Below are 18,559 nucleotides of genomic sequence, written 5' to 3'. Positions count from 1 at the left end.
GGCATAATTAATAGTTGTTTTTAGATACCATCAAGTCAAAACTGACTGATAGCTGACCCTCCAGTGGGTTTCTCATGGAAGGAGACTAACAATCTTTCTCCCTCAGAGAAGCTGGTGGATTGGGACCATGTGCCTTAGAGTTGACTGTGTAATTCCTTTTCACTAAGCCACCAGACCTCCCAAATGCACACTGTAAATGCATAATTCTTATGTGTTATCCCATCAAAACAAAAAACAAACAAACTCACTACTATGGAATCCATTCTAACTAGTAGCTGTCTTCCATCATGTTTCCAAGATTGAAATCTTTACTAGACTAGACTATCCAACTGTATTCCACTGAGTGGCTGGTAGACTTGAACAGGCCACCCCTCTGTTCACAGCCCAATGCATGTAACACACTATACCTTCAGGGATATTTGTATTTTAAATATAGGTGAAAATAAAATGTGCAAGAATAGAGGAGGAATTACCTATAGTAACTCAGATTAAAGTGTTTATTTGTCATTTGTCCAGTGTAGGGAAAGACTATGGGTAAACTCTCACTTATTGACTTTATTCTAAATTTTTTTAACCCATTCAAGAAAATACCCCACTTCTCTGTGCTGCCAACACTAAGGCATGCAGTTCGAATCTACCAGATTCTCTGTGGGGAAAATATGGATTTTCTTCTCTTACATGTTTTACAGAGTGTTCTGGTGGCCTAATGGTAAGAAGTGGCCTAGTGCATTGCAATCCTGAAGGCACTTGGTTCAAATCCACCAGCTCCTCTGTTGCAGAAGGATGGGCAATCTCTTTCCTTGCTTTTACTGCCTCTGAAAACTCATTATAGGGTCAGCTAAGCATTAAATCGGATTCAATGGTATACAACATCATCAACAACATATGATTTACAGCCTCTGAAAACTTGATTGAGGAGTCAGCTAGGTTCCAACTCAGCAGTACGTAACAATAAGTCAAGCTTGTTTACATCCAGAAATTCTCTAGTCTACTAAGATGATGCCAAAAGCAAAGAAGGAAGCCCCTGACCCTCCCAAAACTGAAGCCAAAGCAAAGGCATTAAAGGCCAAGACGGCAGTTCTGAAGGGCATCCACAGCCACAAAAAAGGAAGATCTGCAAGTCAGCCACCTTCCAGTGATGCTGAGATTCCGAAAGCAGCACAAATACCACCGGAAAAGCATCCCCAGGAGAAACAAGCTTGTCCACTATGCCATCATCAAATTTCCTTGACCACTGAGTCAGCCATGAAGAAGATAGACAATAACATACCAGTATTCCTTGTGGATGTCAAGGCCACAAGCATCATATCAAACAAGCTATAAAAAGCTACAATGTGCTCCTGACTATGATGCTTTGGATGTTGCCAACAAATTGGGATCATCTAAACTGAGTCCAGCTGGCTAATTCTAAATACAAATTGTTTCACATACACAAAAATAAAATTCTCTAAATAAACATATAGATAGTTAGATATACAGGTGGAGACAGTTCTGAATATATTGAGAAAGGGACAGCTCTAGTATACACACAATCATACTCCATGGACCCGGGCATTTTAGAAACAGATTATTTCAGTAATCAAAGTGCCAAAATTATTCTTCAAAGGAAATCTCCCCCTTTTTTATTTGTTAGAGGAAAGGTCAGTTTCCAGCAAAGAAACAAAAGGATGTTAAGTAATTTTGCACGCATTAGTATTTGCAGAGGGCTCTCAGTAAATACATCTTGCTCTTCCCAAGAATTCTGTGAAATAGGCAGGCAAGAGAATTGTTACAATTATCTCTAACTTTAGAGATGAGGAAACCAATGCTCAAAGAAGTTATATTATGATCTCCTGAAAGAAAAACTGTTATCTAATTTATCCTTAATGATCCTCCAAGGGGTTTTCCCATGGCTGCAAATCTTAATGGGAAGAGACTGTACAACTTTCACCCCTGGAGTGGCTGGTGGATTGACCCACTGGAGACTCACAGCATTTTGAAAACTAAAACTAACAGGTTTTTCGTTAGCAGCATAATGTGATGCAGCAACAGTAGCTTAGCTTACACTGAGCTTCCTTAACCAGATGCTCGAAAACTGCTGCTAAGGAGCAGAGCTATACCTAGAACCAAGGTCTTCTGATTTGCAGTCTGCATTTCCTCTTGTACCAACATTATCCAGGCTCTATTTATCGATATTAGGTAACTCGAATTTTCAAAGCCCACCAATCCTTGCCTGGAACCCTCTGCCCTCAAGGATGGCACCTCCCTGCACAGTTAAGCACATTAGAGGAGCACATTACCAGTTATGAAGTCCATACCACTGTCTAATTGGTCTCTGAAATACTGCTGAGCAAGGATGTAAGGGCACGCAAAAAAAGCACTAAGGACAGAACTTACAGCAGAAATTAAAATGATGCCAAATTAATGTATTCCTTGGTTGCAGGATTAGGAGAAAGTGTTATTGCAGATAAGTCTTCTATTTTTTTTTTTATTAGAAACTCCATTCCCTTTAAAATATCAACAAGAAGAACCAAATGGGAATTCCCTACGGTCAGCTCTGAGGAAACATAAACCTCTAATTCAATAACTTGGCTACTGCTCTGAAAAAAGGCTTTATTATTGCAACATCCATATGGAGCCAATTGGACATTAATGACTAATCAATCCCTCCCCTTTCTATTCTACTTAAAGTGTCACAAACCATGTTTAGATTAGCCCATTTCCTGCTTAGGATTGCTCAAGATGTCTTTTGTTCTTTCAGGACCAGCCTGATGGAGGCTGCTTAAACAAACACACGACCAGAGTGGCGCAGGAGTTATAAAGTGCCATATGTGAATGAACAAAGGGGCTATACTAAAGCCTTTTGTGGTATTTGTTAATGTTTTTCATCTGAGCTTAAAAAGGCTTAATGACTTTGTGGTGAGCTGATGCATGTGGCTCGTGGCTTTGCAAAATGAGGGAAATTCTAACCAGTGATATACCAGTCTGCATTCTCAAGAGTCTCTTGCATTCAATTTTGGTGCCAGTATTAACATCTCCCCCCCTCCCCCCAATTCTCAAATTATATTTGCTTTACACAGACAGACAGCAAAACAAAGTACTTTCTTTTTTCCCACTGTAGAACCCTAGGACATTTGAGAGAACCTTTGGTATTCTTCAATGAAGAAAGTAGCAGAATGTATTAGATAGTCCTCTTATTATGTAAATGTGTTATATATGCACAGGATGAAGGCTTACAATCTCTCTAACCTAGACAAAAGGTATAACTTAAGCTTGAATTACTGAGGCTGAAATGAGACAAGAATAGGCCCTGGCTTCCTAAATTTTCAGGAAAACCAATCTCAGGTTCAAGTAGTTTCCCTTGGAGACTATGACAGGACTTTCCCTGGATAGAAGAGTGATTATAAAATAGATAAACACATACTCATAGAATTGTTATGAGTAACTGAGTCAGAACCAATTCATAATTGACTCTCCAGCAGATTTCCTCTCTGTAAGTTGCATGGGAGGAGACTGCCCATCTTTCCCCCCACTGTGAAGCAGCTGGTATGATCAAACCACCTGCCTTTGGGTTGGCAGCACAACTCTTACTCACCTTGCCATCAGGATCAAGCCATGCTCATTTGGCACGACAAAATGTTGAAATTTAGAGGGATTAAAGTAATTGCCTAAGTCTTACAGTTAATAAAAGGGTAAAATCATTATGGGAACTTCAAGATGACTGCTTCCAAAGTTTCACACTGGTCACTAAATAAATTTCTAAAATAGCTGAATTGTTTAAGTGACAGTCAGACCTAACTTTTACAAACTCTTAGCATAGTTAGTCTGACTAACCTCTATCACTGCTTCATTTCACCTATTCTAGAGAATCTACCTTTTATGAAAAGAGAAGAGTTAAATTATGGATATATAGGACAATTTCTCTTAAGGTTAACACATGGAAGTGTAGTGATAAGTAAAGGTGGCACAAGGATTGTTAGTTATCCGTCCAATTTTATGAGTCAACAAGCTTACTTATTCTTAAGAATTGAGTGAAAGTATTTGGAAGGGTACGAGAGTAAAATGTGCAAAAGCCAGAACCATAGGGAGGTGGAAAACTGCCAGAGAAGAAAAAAAAATATATTCCACAAAAGTAAAGTGACAGAAAAATGGTAAGAGTGTGACTTGTCAAAGGCAGAAACTGGCAAGACCTGGAGAAACAGCCAACCCTGTGAAGTTTCAGCTCTCCTAGGTTTCACTGTATTTGTATGATATATGTGATTCAAAAGATTAAAAAAAACTTTCACTATTTTCTATCTCTCACTAGGTTTATACATTTTAAAGTTAAAATCAACATAGGAAAAACCCAGTCTCACAAAGGCAATGCACTCAGTTAGCTCATCTTAGAGAAAAATCAGTGTGACTTACATGCTTTGCAGTTAGAGAAATCTGAGCTTGAATTATAGATCTGATCTTTGCTAGCTGAGAAATATTGTGAAATTTATTTACTCTATCAAAACTTTTGTCTCCTCTGTCTAGAAAAAAACTTAATAATTTCTATGTTATAGCATTTTTATGAAGCTCAAGTAGGAATATATGCAAATTTTCTAGCATGGTAACTGGAACACAGTACACACTAAAGATCAGTTGCTCTTAGAAAAAGCAGCAGTAGGAATGGCAACAGAAGTAGTAGGCTCTATCCTAGTAACAAAGAAATTGCAGGTCTTTAGCACATATTTGTTCTCTTTCTAGTCTCTCTGCACACCTGGATGATGCCACCTACACCATGTAGTCCTCTTCCTCAGGGTAGTTATAAAGCCAAGCTAGCTAGCTAGTGAGCTGCCCCAAAGCTAAAAACGTATTACCAAAGGGTCAATGTGATACACAACTAACATGCAATGAATATTCACAAGCCCAACTAAGAAAGACAAGTTCAAATCTCCCTGAGTCCCATACATGAGAACATTAACCAGATCATGCAACTTAGAGCCAGAAAAAAAGGAGAGACCATTATCTTGTGAATTTATGAACCAGCTTTTTAAAAAGGACTTACCAGAATGACAAAGGATTAGAATTGTTTACAGTAAGACTGTAATAGATGGTAGAGCATACAAGCCTCAGACATTTGAAAGTCGTTTTTCTTATGTCCCTAGCAACAACTCTAACTCTTCGGCAAGTAACAGCCATGATCCCTTTTCTTTTGCTATCACACAGGCTCAACTTTCTCACTTAATAGCGATCTTGCACTGATGCACCCAGCAGTGTTTATTCTTCAACGAAAGTAAAACATATATCTATTGAAATGAATAAGCTTCAATTTATATTTTTAGTATAAATTTAAAATAGTTAAGTATACTGCTCATGAAATTCTTCTCTCCAGGGTTAAGAGTCAGTATATTAAATTTTAGTTCAGAGTTACTTTTCACAGCCTTCTGTTAAATATAATAATTTACGGTAGAATGTAAATACTTATAGATTCTTGGACAACCTCTTCCCTCTGCTCTTAGGACACAACACATGCCATCGTGCCCAAGATGTGAGTATCCATAAATCAAATTAGTTGGGGAAAAAATTCACTGACCTAAATGAGAGGTAAGAGTGTAAGTATAACTTGTAAGGCACTCATCAGTCCCAGCAGACACAGTGAAAACCACACATATAAACGATATATCCAGAAGGAGAGGGGAAAGACATAATTTTTAATATAATTTGAATGAAAACCCTCCTAACAGGTGCTCAGCTTTCTCATGGTCTGAATGGAAAGAAGTCCAAATATCCTTTCTGAAAGGATATGAGAGAAGTAAAAGAGAGAGAACCAACAGATTCCTAAGGTCAATCTATGTAACAGCTGGTTTGTTTGTTTGTTTTTTAAATTATCCTTAACCTATGGATTCAAAATCAATCCTGAAAAATTAAAAGTTCATGTCTGTAATTTGATGCTAAAATCCAAACTCACCATCCTGACATTGAAAGTCTTCCACAACATGGAATCAAGTTATCTTTACAACATTTTCAACAACTATTGAGTGCAAGTATTTGCAAAGCTTTGTAGGGAACACAAAGATGAAAAAGAGGTGTTTTCCTTTTTCCTCCCTTAATGTAGGAGTTTTCTTTTGAATGTTTGAGTTTTATTGTCTCTGTGTCTGCTTGTATTATTTCTTCAATGGCAAATTCTCATTTTATACTTTGCTTATCCCAAATTTAGGCTTATCACTTTTACCAGGCCTTCCAGAAGCTTGATTGTTCAAAAACCGCTGCAGCTTCCTCTTCTAAAAGCACTTCCTTCTCTTAATCTATAATATTTTATTTGAACACATAATATCTTAGTTTGCTTTGCTTTCTAGGTGTATTAACCTTGTAATCCCAGCTACACTATTAGCTATTGAAGATTATACTGTCATCTGTCTTTTTAAAATCCTTCCCCTCCAGGTCTATAATTACATTGTGTACACTGCAGATAATCAATAAATTACAATTTATCTAGGTACGCTGGTAAAACTAAATAGTGGAAAACTCTGATTAGGGACTGATGTAGACATAGGAAGACCTGGATTCTGAATGAGCAGAGAACTCTCTCTAAAGAGCATGAAAACAGCCAATGGGGAGTGTAAGCCACTAGCTAGTGATAGTCAAGCTGAGTCAAATGAAACATGGTATCTAGAATGATATATTTAAAGAGAAATGAAGACAAAAAAAATTAAAAAGGATCACTCAGTAGAATAAAATGGGCTTTAAGTGGGACAGTTAGATGCCAAAGGCAAGCTAGAAGGGCAGTGACTGGAAGTTATGCCAATAAGGCAAAAACGCTTGGTTTCTAAAACCAGTCCTGAAACCAGTTGCTCCTGAGTTGATGTTATGCAAAATGAAACTGTACCAGACCGTAGGCAGAGAGAATGCAAAGAGGATTCAGACTTGGCCTAATGCTCTTTAAACCTCATCAGTCTAATCTTTGGCTGGATTTTACAGTCTAAACGTGGGAAATCAAAGGCATCTTGCTGCAAGGAGAGGGAATTATGGGATGGGAAACTAGACAGTCTTTACTTCTAAAGCTACAATTAATCCAAGAATGGCAGTGAGAGTTCATCCTACTTTGTTGGTTTATGTGATGCAAGCATATGTACCATTGAGGAAGCACAAACTGCTATTGCAGTCCTACTAAGAATGTAGGCGACTGCTTTTAGCGTGGCCTAATTCTCAGGTTGTGGTTGTTGTTGTGTATCATCGAGCCAGAACTGACCCCTAGCTGACCCTCCAGGTGGGTTTTCTGGGGCAGTAATCACACAGGAGGACAATGCTCATCCTTCTCCTGCAGAGTAGCTGGCAGATTCAAACTGTGTGCCTTCGAAATTGCAGTGCAGAGTCTTACTACTAAGCCACCAGATGTAGCCATGTTACTAAATGTTCTCCCTGCTGCTGTAGCAAGTTGAGCAAATTTTCAGTAACAGATTAGAAAGGCTCTTCCCTATAGTTGAGGAAAGTCAATAAGAAAAGTAGATAACTTTATTTTGTGTAGATAACTTTTAGTATTTTATACTATGCCACTGACACCTCTGCAGTGTCATCCCAAGAAAAATCAGGTTATTGGGCTGAAGGAGCTCTCACCGCACAGTGACTAAGAACTCAGATGCTAACATATAGGTTAGCTGTTTGAATGTGCCAGAGATCCACAAGGCAAGAAGCCCTGGTGATCTGCTCTTGCAAAGGTTGTTGTTGTGTACCTTCAAGTCAGAACCAACTCACAGCTGACCCTCCAGCGGGGTCTCAGAGGCTATGAATCACACGGGAGAGTACCTGTCTTTTCTGCACAGAGCAGCTAGTAGATTCAGTTGCCTGCTTTTGGGTTGGCAGTGCAACTTCCTGCCACTAAACCCCTAAAGCCCCCTCGTATCAAGATGACAATCCAGGAAACTCAATGTCAGCAACTGTACTGGGTCGTATAGGGTTGTCATGGGTCAGCATTGACTCCTCTAAATGCAACTACCATCTATGGATGTTCAGTGCTCTTTTCCAAAACCACAGCTCAAACGTGTCAATTCTTTTTGCTATCATCCTTATTCATTGTCCAGCTCTCAGATGTACAGGAAGTGATCAGAAAGACTATGGTTGAATCAGACGCATCTTAGTCCTCAAACTGAAAAAACAGATATGTCGGACAGGGTGCAGCCAGAGTGCCCTTTGGAAGCAAGAATGGTAAGGCTTTAGTCTCACATACTTTGGGCATGTTGCTAGGAGGGGCTATTCCTTGGAAAACAAGATGATGCTGGGAAGGGAGGAGGGTTGGCTAAAGAGAGGAAGACACTCAACCAAGTTGACTGACATGGTAACTGCCACTATCTGTGTGTCAGGAAGTGTGAGGATGGCAACGGATAGAACAGGGTTCAGATCTGTTGTTCACAGAGTGCTGTGTGACTCAACGGCACCTAACAAAACAACAACAATTCCAATAAAGGGAGGCTGGACCTTTGATATGGCTTTCTTAGCTTGAGCTACTATGAAACAGGTTGAGTTCGCTTTATGGAACATTAGAGGATGGAATGATACAAGAATCTTGACATTTCACTCTCTTGCCCCATCAGGACTATCCATCACTTGAAGGGTTCAATGGAAATTGTTTTCTCCCAACATTAAAAGTTATTTGGGAGCTTTTAAGATACAGCAAATATATTTCTTTAAGAGAAGTTTATTTGCTTGTTTAAGAGAGCTGCACTTTATATATAGTACTGATATAAACTGGTGCACAGGATCCTCTAAAACTGTTTATATCCACAGTAAAACACATTTTTGTGATACTCATACAACAGAGCCAAGGGCTTTGTGAATTCTGCTTCTCTCAGCCTGTATGACTGTTACTCAGCCTTGAGCACGTCCTGGGCCTCACCAACTGCCTCTTCTGGCCTCGGACACCAGCCTGCTATTGTATAGAGACTGCTTGCCTACTTATTTTTCTGAGATGCCTGGACACATTGCTGCAGGCAGCGGTGGGAAGTCAAACTCATAAAGTCACAGCACAGCTCTGGTTAACATTATCCTCAGATTTATCTGAGCCTTTAAAAAAAAAGTACTTCTCCATTTTTGATTACCAGGATAAGCTTTAGTAGTAGGATCTTTCTTGGGCAAATGCATCTCATCTCTGGAATATTTTTATACCACCAATATTTATTATAAAAACAACATGTTCTCTTAATATTGGTATTTTTTCCATTCAAATGGACTTCAAGATTATTCACTGGCATCAAGTTAATTCTGACTGCAGCGCAGTAGGACCATAGAACTATCCTACAGGGTTTCCAACAATCTAAGTGTTTATGGAAGCCAACTGCCTCATTTTTACCCCACGAAGTGGCTGGCAGTTTCAAAACGTCAACATGTTGGTTAATAGCTAAGTGCCTTAAGCTGTGCAACAAGTTTCTTGACTCCAAGGTGGTGCTATTGTTGTTAGGTGCTGGGGAGACTCCAAGGGAGTTTATCTAAATTGCATGGCAATGAAATTAGCAAGTTAAATTGTCAACTAGAAACCACATAGATCAACATCCTCATTTACAAATGAGAAAATTCAGAGAGGGAAAATAACTTGCATTGGTGTAATAACTACAATTTGAGAAGCCCTGGTGGCATGGTGTGCAATGTGTTGGGCTGCTAACTTAAAGGTCAAGGGTTTGAAAACACTGGCTGCTGCTTGGGAGAAAGATGAGTAGTCTCTGCCTGCAAAGATTTACAGCCTTAGATATATGTGTAGGGTTACTGTGAATTAGAACTGACTTATTAATAGTGGAGTGTTTTTGTTTGTATTTTTTTGGGGGCGATTTGGGGCTTTTTGTTTGCTTGAACCCTTGAGTCACCCTATAGAATTGTCCAACAGAGTTTCCAATCTATAAATCTTTAAGGAAGCAGGTTACCACATCTTTCCCCCATAGGTTCTAATTGCCAGTCTTCCTTTTAGCAGCCTGGGATAGGCCTTGAACAAATATTAGAAAGGGCGTCATGGAGAGAAATGTAAGATTTATTCTGTTGGAGTCAAGAAGTCACATTAGAACTAATATTTGAAAGGGTATCATGAAAAGAAATGGGTTGCTTTGTTGGGGTCAAGTCACACTAAAACTAATGAACAGATGTTATAAGGAAGCAGAGATAAACGGAGCTCTGGTGGCCTAGTGGCAAGAAGCTCTGCTGCAATCCTGAAGGCACACAGTTCAAGGCCACCAGCCACTCCTTGGGAGAAGGATAGGCAATCTTCTCCCATGAGTTTAACTGCCTCTGAAAACCCTGTGACGGGTTGGTTCTGACTGTATAGAACACAACAGCAACATCAACAACAAAGAACTAAGTATTATAATGTACTCCTCAAGAAGTAGATTTCTATCATTCTAGTATAAGAGGCATTCTAATAGAAATGATTCTAAGAGAAATGATTCTAAGAGAAATGATTGGGAGCTCTGATGGCTTACTCCATAGGTAGTTGTGCTACTAACCCAACGGCACTGCTAGCTAGCAGTTCAAATCTACCAGTGGTCTGAGGGAGAAAGCTAGAAAATCTTACAAGGCATTTACGGCCTCCGAGAATCTGCTAGAGCATCAGCTGTGAGTTAGCTCCAACCCAATGGCAGTAAGTTAAGTTGAACAAAAATGAAAGGAACTCTTGTGGTGGGGTGTCTAAGCAGTCTACCACGAACCAAAAGTTGGCTATTAAGCCCAGTAGCTCAGGTGACTAGTCCACAGGAAGCTGTGACTGGCAGTTCAAATCCAAATCATGGGAATATGGATGGATTATCTCCTACAGTGGGATTTACGGCCTCAGAACTCTGACAGAGGGTCAGTTATAAGTTGGTTTGGACTCAACAGCAGTGAGATTTTTGTGTATTTTTTGGTGTGGTATGGGGTATGGTTTGTGAGATTAAAAAAAATGTTTATCTGGATAAATTATGTAGACTGCATTGAAAGAGATGAGGGAGAGAACAATTTAAAAGTGATATATGATAGGGTATTATGGTTATCACAAGAGTCCAGAATTAAGGCTGCACAGTGGAGTGTACTTGGTGTGATGGGGAGGTTGCGGGTGGGGAGGGGGGATTGTATATCAATGAAAGGATTTTTCTTTTACTTTTCAAGGAGAAGAGTGAACTGGGGAGGAGAGGTGGGCAGGGAGAAAAGTGCAACAATGAATGAATGGAAATCCACGATCTCTGTACATGTTCATTAAAATTAATAAAATAAAATTTAAAAAATTGTTTATATTTAAATTTTGGGTTTTTTTTTTTGTTTGTTATTTTAGGCATGTTGTGGAAGATACTTCTATAAAGACGTCAGCCTTAGAAATCCTATGCAACAGCCCTACTCTGTCATGTACAGTGGCTGTGAGTCCGAATTAAGTGGACAAAAATGGGCTGGCTATTTTTTTTTTAATAGATCTATTTGTCAGGGATTTGAGAAAGGATATTTTTGTTGTTGTTGAAATTGTAAATTTGATGGCATTGCTCCTTTATTCCAATTCTGAGAATCCAAGTGATGCAATGTATAGAACTGAATTCTTATGGGTTTGAACTATTGACCTTCACATTCCACAGTATAAGTAGTTATAGCTCTTAAATCCCTTCCCAGACTATGCTACAGCTTGCCTCTGCTGTTTTTAATGACTTGTGTATCATCTGAGTCAATCTTCCTTTTCTAGCAGCAAAAAGGATTCTCTTAAGGAGGGGAAGAGGAATGAGAAAAGCTCCTAAGTTTCCCAGAGTATGAATCCAAGGATAAACAGAATTTTTAAAAGGAGGCATTCATAATAAATGGTACATTTTAAGAGAAAAGAAGAAAAATTGGAGTCTGGGTGATATGTTCATAAACAGAGATCTTAAGCTGACAATAATAAAGTTATCTTGAGACATAAAATATAGAAGCAATCAGAAGTTTTAAAAAAAGAAAAAAAGAAGCTTTCAGAAGGGTAAGGCCATCTTGGCTGGTATCCAAGTCACAAATTCTGTATGAATCCATAAAACCCTTCTAAGCAAATCTGAGAATCTGAGACTGAGAGTCCTAAAAGGGTTTATTCTTGGTGCACATATCCATTTCCGTTCAAATCAATGCAAAATTTTAATACACAGAGGATAGTACATCATTATAGTTCCAATCTAGGGTCCAAAAGTTTGGCCTAAAACACCCTGTGTTTTATTTATGAAGACACTAATTATAATCCTATTTGGAAGGGTTCTTAGAGATAATCAAATCCAACATACTTTCTTAAAAAAATGTAGAAACAAGCCTAGAGGCATTAGTCACTTAGTAAATGAACATGTATCCAAATCTAGCAACCACTGGGCCAGAGCTTTCTCTATTACACTGTTGTTAGCTGACATGCAGTCAACCCTCTGGTCAAGGTGACCCTGTGTACGATGGAACAAACTTGCACCAATTCTATGACTGATTACAAATCAGACCGATGTTATCAATAGGGTTGTTATTGATATTCTTAAGTAACACTAGGTCTTTACTCTTAATATATTTCCATTTGGAAGCTCTACTAACACCTGTTTCACATCACAGCAACATGAAAGCCTCTACTGATACGATACATGAGTGATGGTTGTGCATTGGTTGGAAATTGAATCCAAGTCTCTTGTCATTACAGAATCCCAGAATGAAGGCTACATAGTGGAATGGACTTGGGAGGAGGGATTGCATAACAATGAAAGAGTTTTTCTTTCTTTTCAAGGAGAAAAGTGAATTGGGGGAGGAAGTGAGGAGGGAGAAAAGTGCAACAATAAATGACTGGAAACCCTAAGTCTCTGAAAATTTTCATTAAAATTAATTTTTAAAAAAAGGAAAGCAAGAATAGTACTAGTAAACTATGATTACCCTCTTTAATTATCCTGTTTCTCCCAATGTCAAGGTTGCCTATTATGCTGTGTACATATTATACTATGCTATTATATTAAGGCAACTTTGACATTGGGAGAATTGGGCTAAGAATTACTCTTTCCTCAGAAGATTTAGAAGGAACCCCACTAACGGAAAGGTAAGCAGTTCAAATCCACTGGTTGCTTGGTGAGAGACACATGGCAGTCTGATGTGGTAAAGATTTACAGCTTTAGAAACTCTCTGGATAGTTCTACTCTCTCCTATAGGATTGCTGTATGACAGAATCAACTTGATGGTAAGTAGTTTGGTTTAGTAAGCAGATGAAGAAGGGGGGAAATGTTATAAGACAAGTTCAAAAAAGTTAAACAGCTGATCTTAATTCTTAATGCATGATGACAGACAGAAGTAACCTAGTCTTCTCTTCCTTATGTAGGAGCTAACAAATTTTGGGTATGCAATGTATATTTGTATATTAAGCTTTCAACTGCTTCAAAGTAAAACAAGACCTTAAACATGTTTCCTAAGTCTTCAATACTAGTGAATTTGTAGTTTTATAAATATCATGGTGAACAAGAAATGCTGTCTTGTCACATTCAAGCCAAATAACAGCTGGACTTTAAAAATAAAATTTTGAAGGCATTTGCCTTTTATATTTTTAATTTCTGTTTTCCTTGCTTATGGTTTTGTCATTTGATTTTGATGAGTGGTTAATACACACGCACAGCTGCCTCTTCTGGTGACCTTTCCTGCACTGCCTCCATGCCCAGGGCTGTGAAGCAGGTCTTGTCATGGTTAGTACTGACATACACTTTCTTAAGAAGTCTGACTGACACTGGGCCTCATCTTCTAGACTGAATCATTACTGTAGAAGCTTCAGAGAAGATAGGGTAGATGTAGAGGAAGACAGAGGCCCTTAAAACTGCCTTTCCAAAGCCACAATAGAATCATGGAGTATCACGGAGGTATCACGTACGTACTAGAGCTACAGACTTTATCTGTCAATTAAAGTTTCCTATTAGGCCATGCTCTGGATCGTATGTGCACAAAGAGGAGATGCAGTCTGATCTTCACAATATTTTCCTCAGTAATACTATGTATTTATTTACCTTTTAATTTCTTTCCTTCTCTCACAACTCACAAGACTGCTCCAAGAGGTGAAGGACATCCTCATTTTGTTTCTCATGGTATACTCAGTAACTGGTACATAGAAGATACTCAATAAATATTTTCTGGATCATGCACAACTGAATTAATGTTTTCATGTTTGTTTGTTTGTTTGTTTGTTTTTCTGGTTTTTTAGGTCCTCCAATACTTTCCTCCATAAACCTCCCTTTTAAGGAAAATATGAAGGATCAAAATGGAGAAAGTATTATGTGTGCCTGTTATATCCTCTAACTTTAATATAAACTGTAATTCCAGAGAGCTTTGCAATCCACTCAAATTTGAACAGTCACCAGGAAATAGCTTCCACTCAGCAGAAGCCATCTCCCCATCCCAGCAGCCCTCACAAAAGCACTGAGCTTCTTGTCAGTATTAAAGCCAGTAACCTGACTCCATTCATGAACTCACAGTGCCCCAAAAGCACATGAGGTCTCAATGGCATCACTGGGCAAGCTTCTGAAGGGAGGTTTTCACACGCTCCTTAAGCTCCTGGGCCACTACAGCCCTTCTACTGTTACACTCATCAGGCATCACGGCTAAGTGTGACAGAGTAACACGAGAGCTGGTGTATGGTATGACTTGCTATATTTAGGGGAGAGGAAATGGGCCATACTGAGGAAGGTCACAAGGAGTTTGCTCAGAAAAACAAAGGCACCAAATATTTATGTGTACATGTGTACTAAAGAGTGGGTAAAGCACCGTGTTAGAGAGCTGAGGTTCTAGTTCCACCTGCCTGGGGTCAATCTCATCTCCGTCTAATGACTTTTAATCTCAATTTTCTCCTATGTAAAATGGAATAAATACTACTTGATTCTTTGAATTTCATATATTTTAGACGGAAAAGTGCATATATAAAGGTATTTTCTGACCTATTTAGTACCTAATGAAGGCTTGCTAACCAAATAAGCAAATCCAACCTCCAAGAAAATGATTATTTCTCAAAATCGAGACATCTGGATTTTGCATATTTCTACACATATGTTTCTCTACAGTTGTGATTTCTTCTTTTTTCTCCCTTTCATAATGGTTAGTAACTCTGACCATAGTTTTTAACCTACTACACAGATTTGCACAGTGAAGCAATAAGGGGCTCAGCACATCAGAGACTGTGAGGACGGCAGCAGACTGCACAGGGTGCCAGTCTGTTGTATAGAGTCATTCAGAGCCCAATAGGCTGGACAGTACCTGACAATAACCAGATGACATCTCAGCATTACTAAGAGGCAACTCAACAACAACAACAACACACAGTTTAAAAACCCAAGTGAAAATGGCAAATGTCAGTTTAAGAGAACTCTGTTAGGACCTTGTTAGACTTTTAGTAAGGTGAAAGAATTCCCTAGCACCTAGATTATGATCCAATGAATCAATAAAATCCTTTCAAAAAGTGGTGGTTCTAGGGCTTAGGTACTTTGAAGTATAATCATCCAATAAAATTAAAATGAGCCAAGACCTGAGACACTTCCACACAAACCATAGTTTCCACACGAAGCCATAGTTGGTGTTGCTGTCAGATGGTTAACTATCCACACTCCGTTGTTTGAACGCTCTAGGCCAAGGAGCTACAAGCCTTGTTAGTAGAAAAGCTTGCATTTCTAAGTGCTCATGAAAAATGTTAGTGTGCTCTGCAGACAGTTTCCAATTTTAACTCCTCATTATCCCTCCTTTCCTTCCTCTTTCTCTTCTCCTTCCCACCTCCACCCCTCCACCTCTCTTTCTCCTGTATCTCTCTCACATGGGTACCTGGCATAGGCCTATCAGAATTTATTTTAACACCTTGTCCCCAGGACTAGCACCAAACATTAGTCTCTTGTGCTGGTATGAAAAGTCTACTTCTGGGAACTCCCTGAAATGCTTCTTCACGTCTGTTACTACCTATCTCTTAGTGTTCATGCCTGGGATTTCTGAACTGCCTGGGATTGCCCCAAGCTATCACCAGCAGCCATGCCCAATTTAAATGTGCTCTGAGATGTCTTTGTGTGTTTTCAAGGGATTAGGGTCCTGGAAGAAATCCTGCTGGTAATAGGGATACTAGTAAGATTCTTCTCCTCCAGCTAAAGGACTTCAGCTTGGGACCTGAGATGGGTGAAGTATTGTGTTACTCTAAAGAGAACAAATTAATCTTTCCTGACTGCTAGGAGGGATTTTGCCAAAAAAAAAAAAACAGCTAACGGGAAAACCAGTCCCAACCCTGTGATGATGACACAGTAAATAACCAGGCAACATTACTACTGAAGTGCTGACCTAACTCATAAATTGTACCCCGCCTCTGGGGAGCAATTTCTGCTGATTTGCTGCTTGTGCATTTAAAACAAACAAACAAAAAGGGAAGAGGAGCAGACGGGCATTGATGGTGCTGTGGGTGAACATTCTGAGAGTAGAGCTGGTCTTTTCGACCCAGACTTTCAAGACTTCAGTAATGCTCAGTGTCTAGGTACAGGCTGGTCCAGTCTATTCCAAGCAATTATGAGTTTTTTAAAAAATCAGCTTTAAAGTATAACTTTTTATTTTCCCAAATGGTTAAAGTTTTGGGCTGTGTTGTTTTGTTTTGTTTCCAAACAACCTCCTTTGCTTTCTTTTTTTTTTTTTTTTTAAGGATGAATGCAGTGAGGCAGATAAAACAGAATTTTATTAATTTTATTCACTGAAATTTTATTTTAAAACTTTAAAATGACTTTGCTGAAGTACTCAGATTGCCAGTTCTCTGTACTACAGATTCTTGTCGAAGGCCTCAACTGTAACAAATAATAGAGACAAACATTTCCTCTGCTTTGCTTCAAGTATCTAGTTGATGTCATCAAAGAAAGGCCTTAAGTTTCACACTTGAGTCAGACACACCTTTGGAAACACACAGGGCAGCAGAAAAGAGTTATGGGAAAGCCACTCACCCTCTGCATCTTCTGGCCGAGTAAGGTCGATGACACCTGGGCCCAGCTTTCCATCTTCACTTGACTTCCCTGTTAACTGGGGCCCCAAATTCTCAAAGCGTGTTCTTTCCTAGAGGAAAGAATAATCACAAGGTTTATTTCAGCTTCCAGAGTAGCTACCTTTTCTTTCTATTCTTATCTTGTTTTATGGCCAAGGCTTGGATTTGAATTTCTGACTTGGCAAGTCATCCTAGATGATTCCAATAGAACTTGATTGTGATGCTGGCAGTACCAACAACATCTAAACTATAGTACCTGGGATGGGAGGAGACCTGTGACAGGAAGCCTGCCAGAGTTATACCATACATCGTGTGCACCATGGACTGTCTCCAGTAATCCAGGAGGAAAGTAGTCAAGAGTTCTAAGACAAAAGTGACAAACTTAATTTAAGGAGCATTTTATATTAAAATACACTGCTAAAACTGAATAGGCTTTGAAGTATTCCCACTTAAAAAACAGAAACTAGGAGATTCCAAGGACAATATTTCAAAGCAGCATGACTAGACGATATCATAGCGATACTATTATTTTGCCTAGAAGTTTCACCTGTGACTTCCTGGGAACTGAAAAGGAGGCCTTTACACAAATTAGGAAAGTTGAATATTCCTGTCGCTATAGGAGAAATCCTGAAAAGCAGTTTTTCTAGCAACAGGAGTCCGAAGCATCACAATGAATGCTCCCTTGCAGCCCTCTGGATCAGCAGCAGAGGTCTCATTGGCCATCCTTCATATAGCGTTCTTGTCTGCAGAAACACAACACTTTCCCCCCCTCTTGACTCCGTGCTACTCTCCAGGCTCAAACTTGGCTTTGTGTTGTGCTTATGAATGAATGAAACCTTGTTGTTCATTACTATGAAACAATATTAAATGTCATGTCAGCTTGAATGTGCAGACATGAAATAGCAGCTTCCAGCTCGGGGAATGGTTTCTGCATGTTATACTTAATGCATTATGCAGCAGTAGAGTGCTGCTTGCTGTTCCGTCTATTGTTCAATGACCTAGTTCTGTACTGAGCATGTTCGGCATCAGATGGAACACTGTGAGTGTTCTGTAAGATGTTTAGAAACTTGGAAATATTCTTAAAGAGCAAACATACAATTACTTGATAGAGGCTGTGCCTCATTTATACAGTTTCCCTACATTTGTGCTTTCTAATATGATTATTTTTGAATATCATTATATTTCTATAATTAATTCCCATCAGTCAAATTGTGCAGGAAGTCTTCCAGTTCCCCTTCATTATGGTATATATTGGAATCTGTGCTGGAAGAAAACACTGCATAAGCCTTACTTTAATCTTGCACCATCTCTATGAGAGATTTGAAACAAAAGTATAATCACAAATTTCCCCAACTGGGTAATACTAACTTGTCACAATAGCAGTTTGTGGGAGGGGGGAAAATCTCAGAAATAGGACACTTTCAGAAAAACGGAATGAAAATAAAAATCAAATTAGGCATGGTTTCCCCAATAGCTTCTTATGTGAAAACACGGCTGCACAAGAACAAATTAACCCAGATGCAGGACACAACAAAAAGCAACCACAAGCCATGTGGGAGTTTCGCATATTGTCTGAGGGGGAGGACAGCTGCTTTTAATCAGCCCATTTCTACTTTCAAGTAGCACTTTCCGTTGTCATGATGTAAAGGAAGAGAATGAAAGTGAAGA

The 18,559-nt window shown here is 39.1% G+C and overlaps 1 protein-coding gene across 3 annotated transcripts in view; it reads right to left on the bottom strand.

Moving 5' to 3' along the window:
• SOX6 (SRY (sex determining region Y)-box 6) overlaps positions 1-18,559 on the bottom strand; it is a 704,108-nt gene that overhangs the window by 30,543 nt on the left and 655,006 nt on the right. For all 3 annotated transcript variants that reach the window (XM_006892046.1, XM_006892045.1, XM_006892047.1), the window contains one exon: positions 16,854-16,962. In XM_006892046.1, coding sequence (XP_006892108.1) covers positions 16,854-16,962 — 109 coding nt within the window. The remainder of the gene's footprint in view (positions 1-16,853; positions 16,963-18,559) is intronic.

The sequence above is a fragment of the Elephantulus edwardii genome, unplaced genomic scaffold (assembly GCF_000299155.1).
Source record: "Elephantulus edwardii isolate Elephantulus edwardi_28Jun2011 unplaced genomic scaffold, EleEdw1.0 scaffold00109, whole genome shotgun sequence".
Classification (NCBI taxonomy): domain Eukaryota; kingdom Metazoa; phylum Chordata; class Mammalia; order Macroscelidea; family Macroscelididae; genus Elephantulus; species Elephantulus edwardii.
Note: the sequence above shows the minus strand (reverse complement) of the source record. Positions and strands in the feature narration are given on the sequence as shown.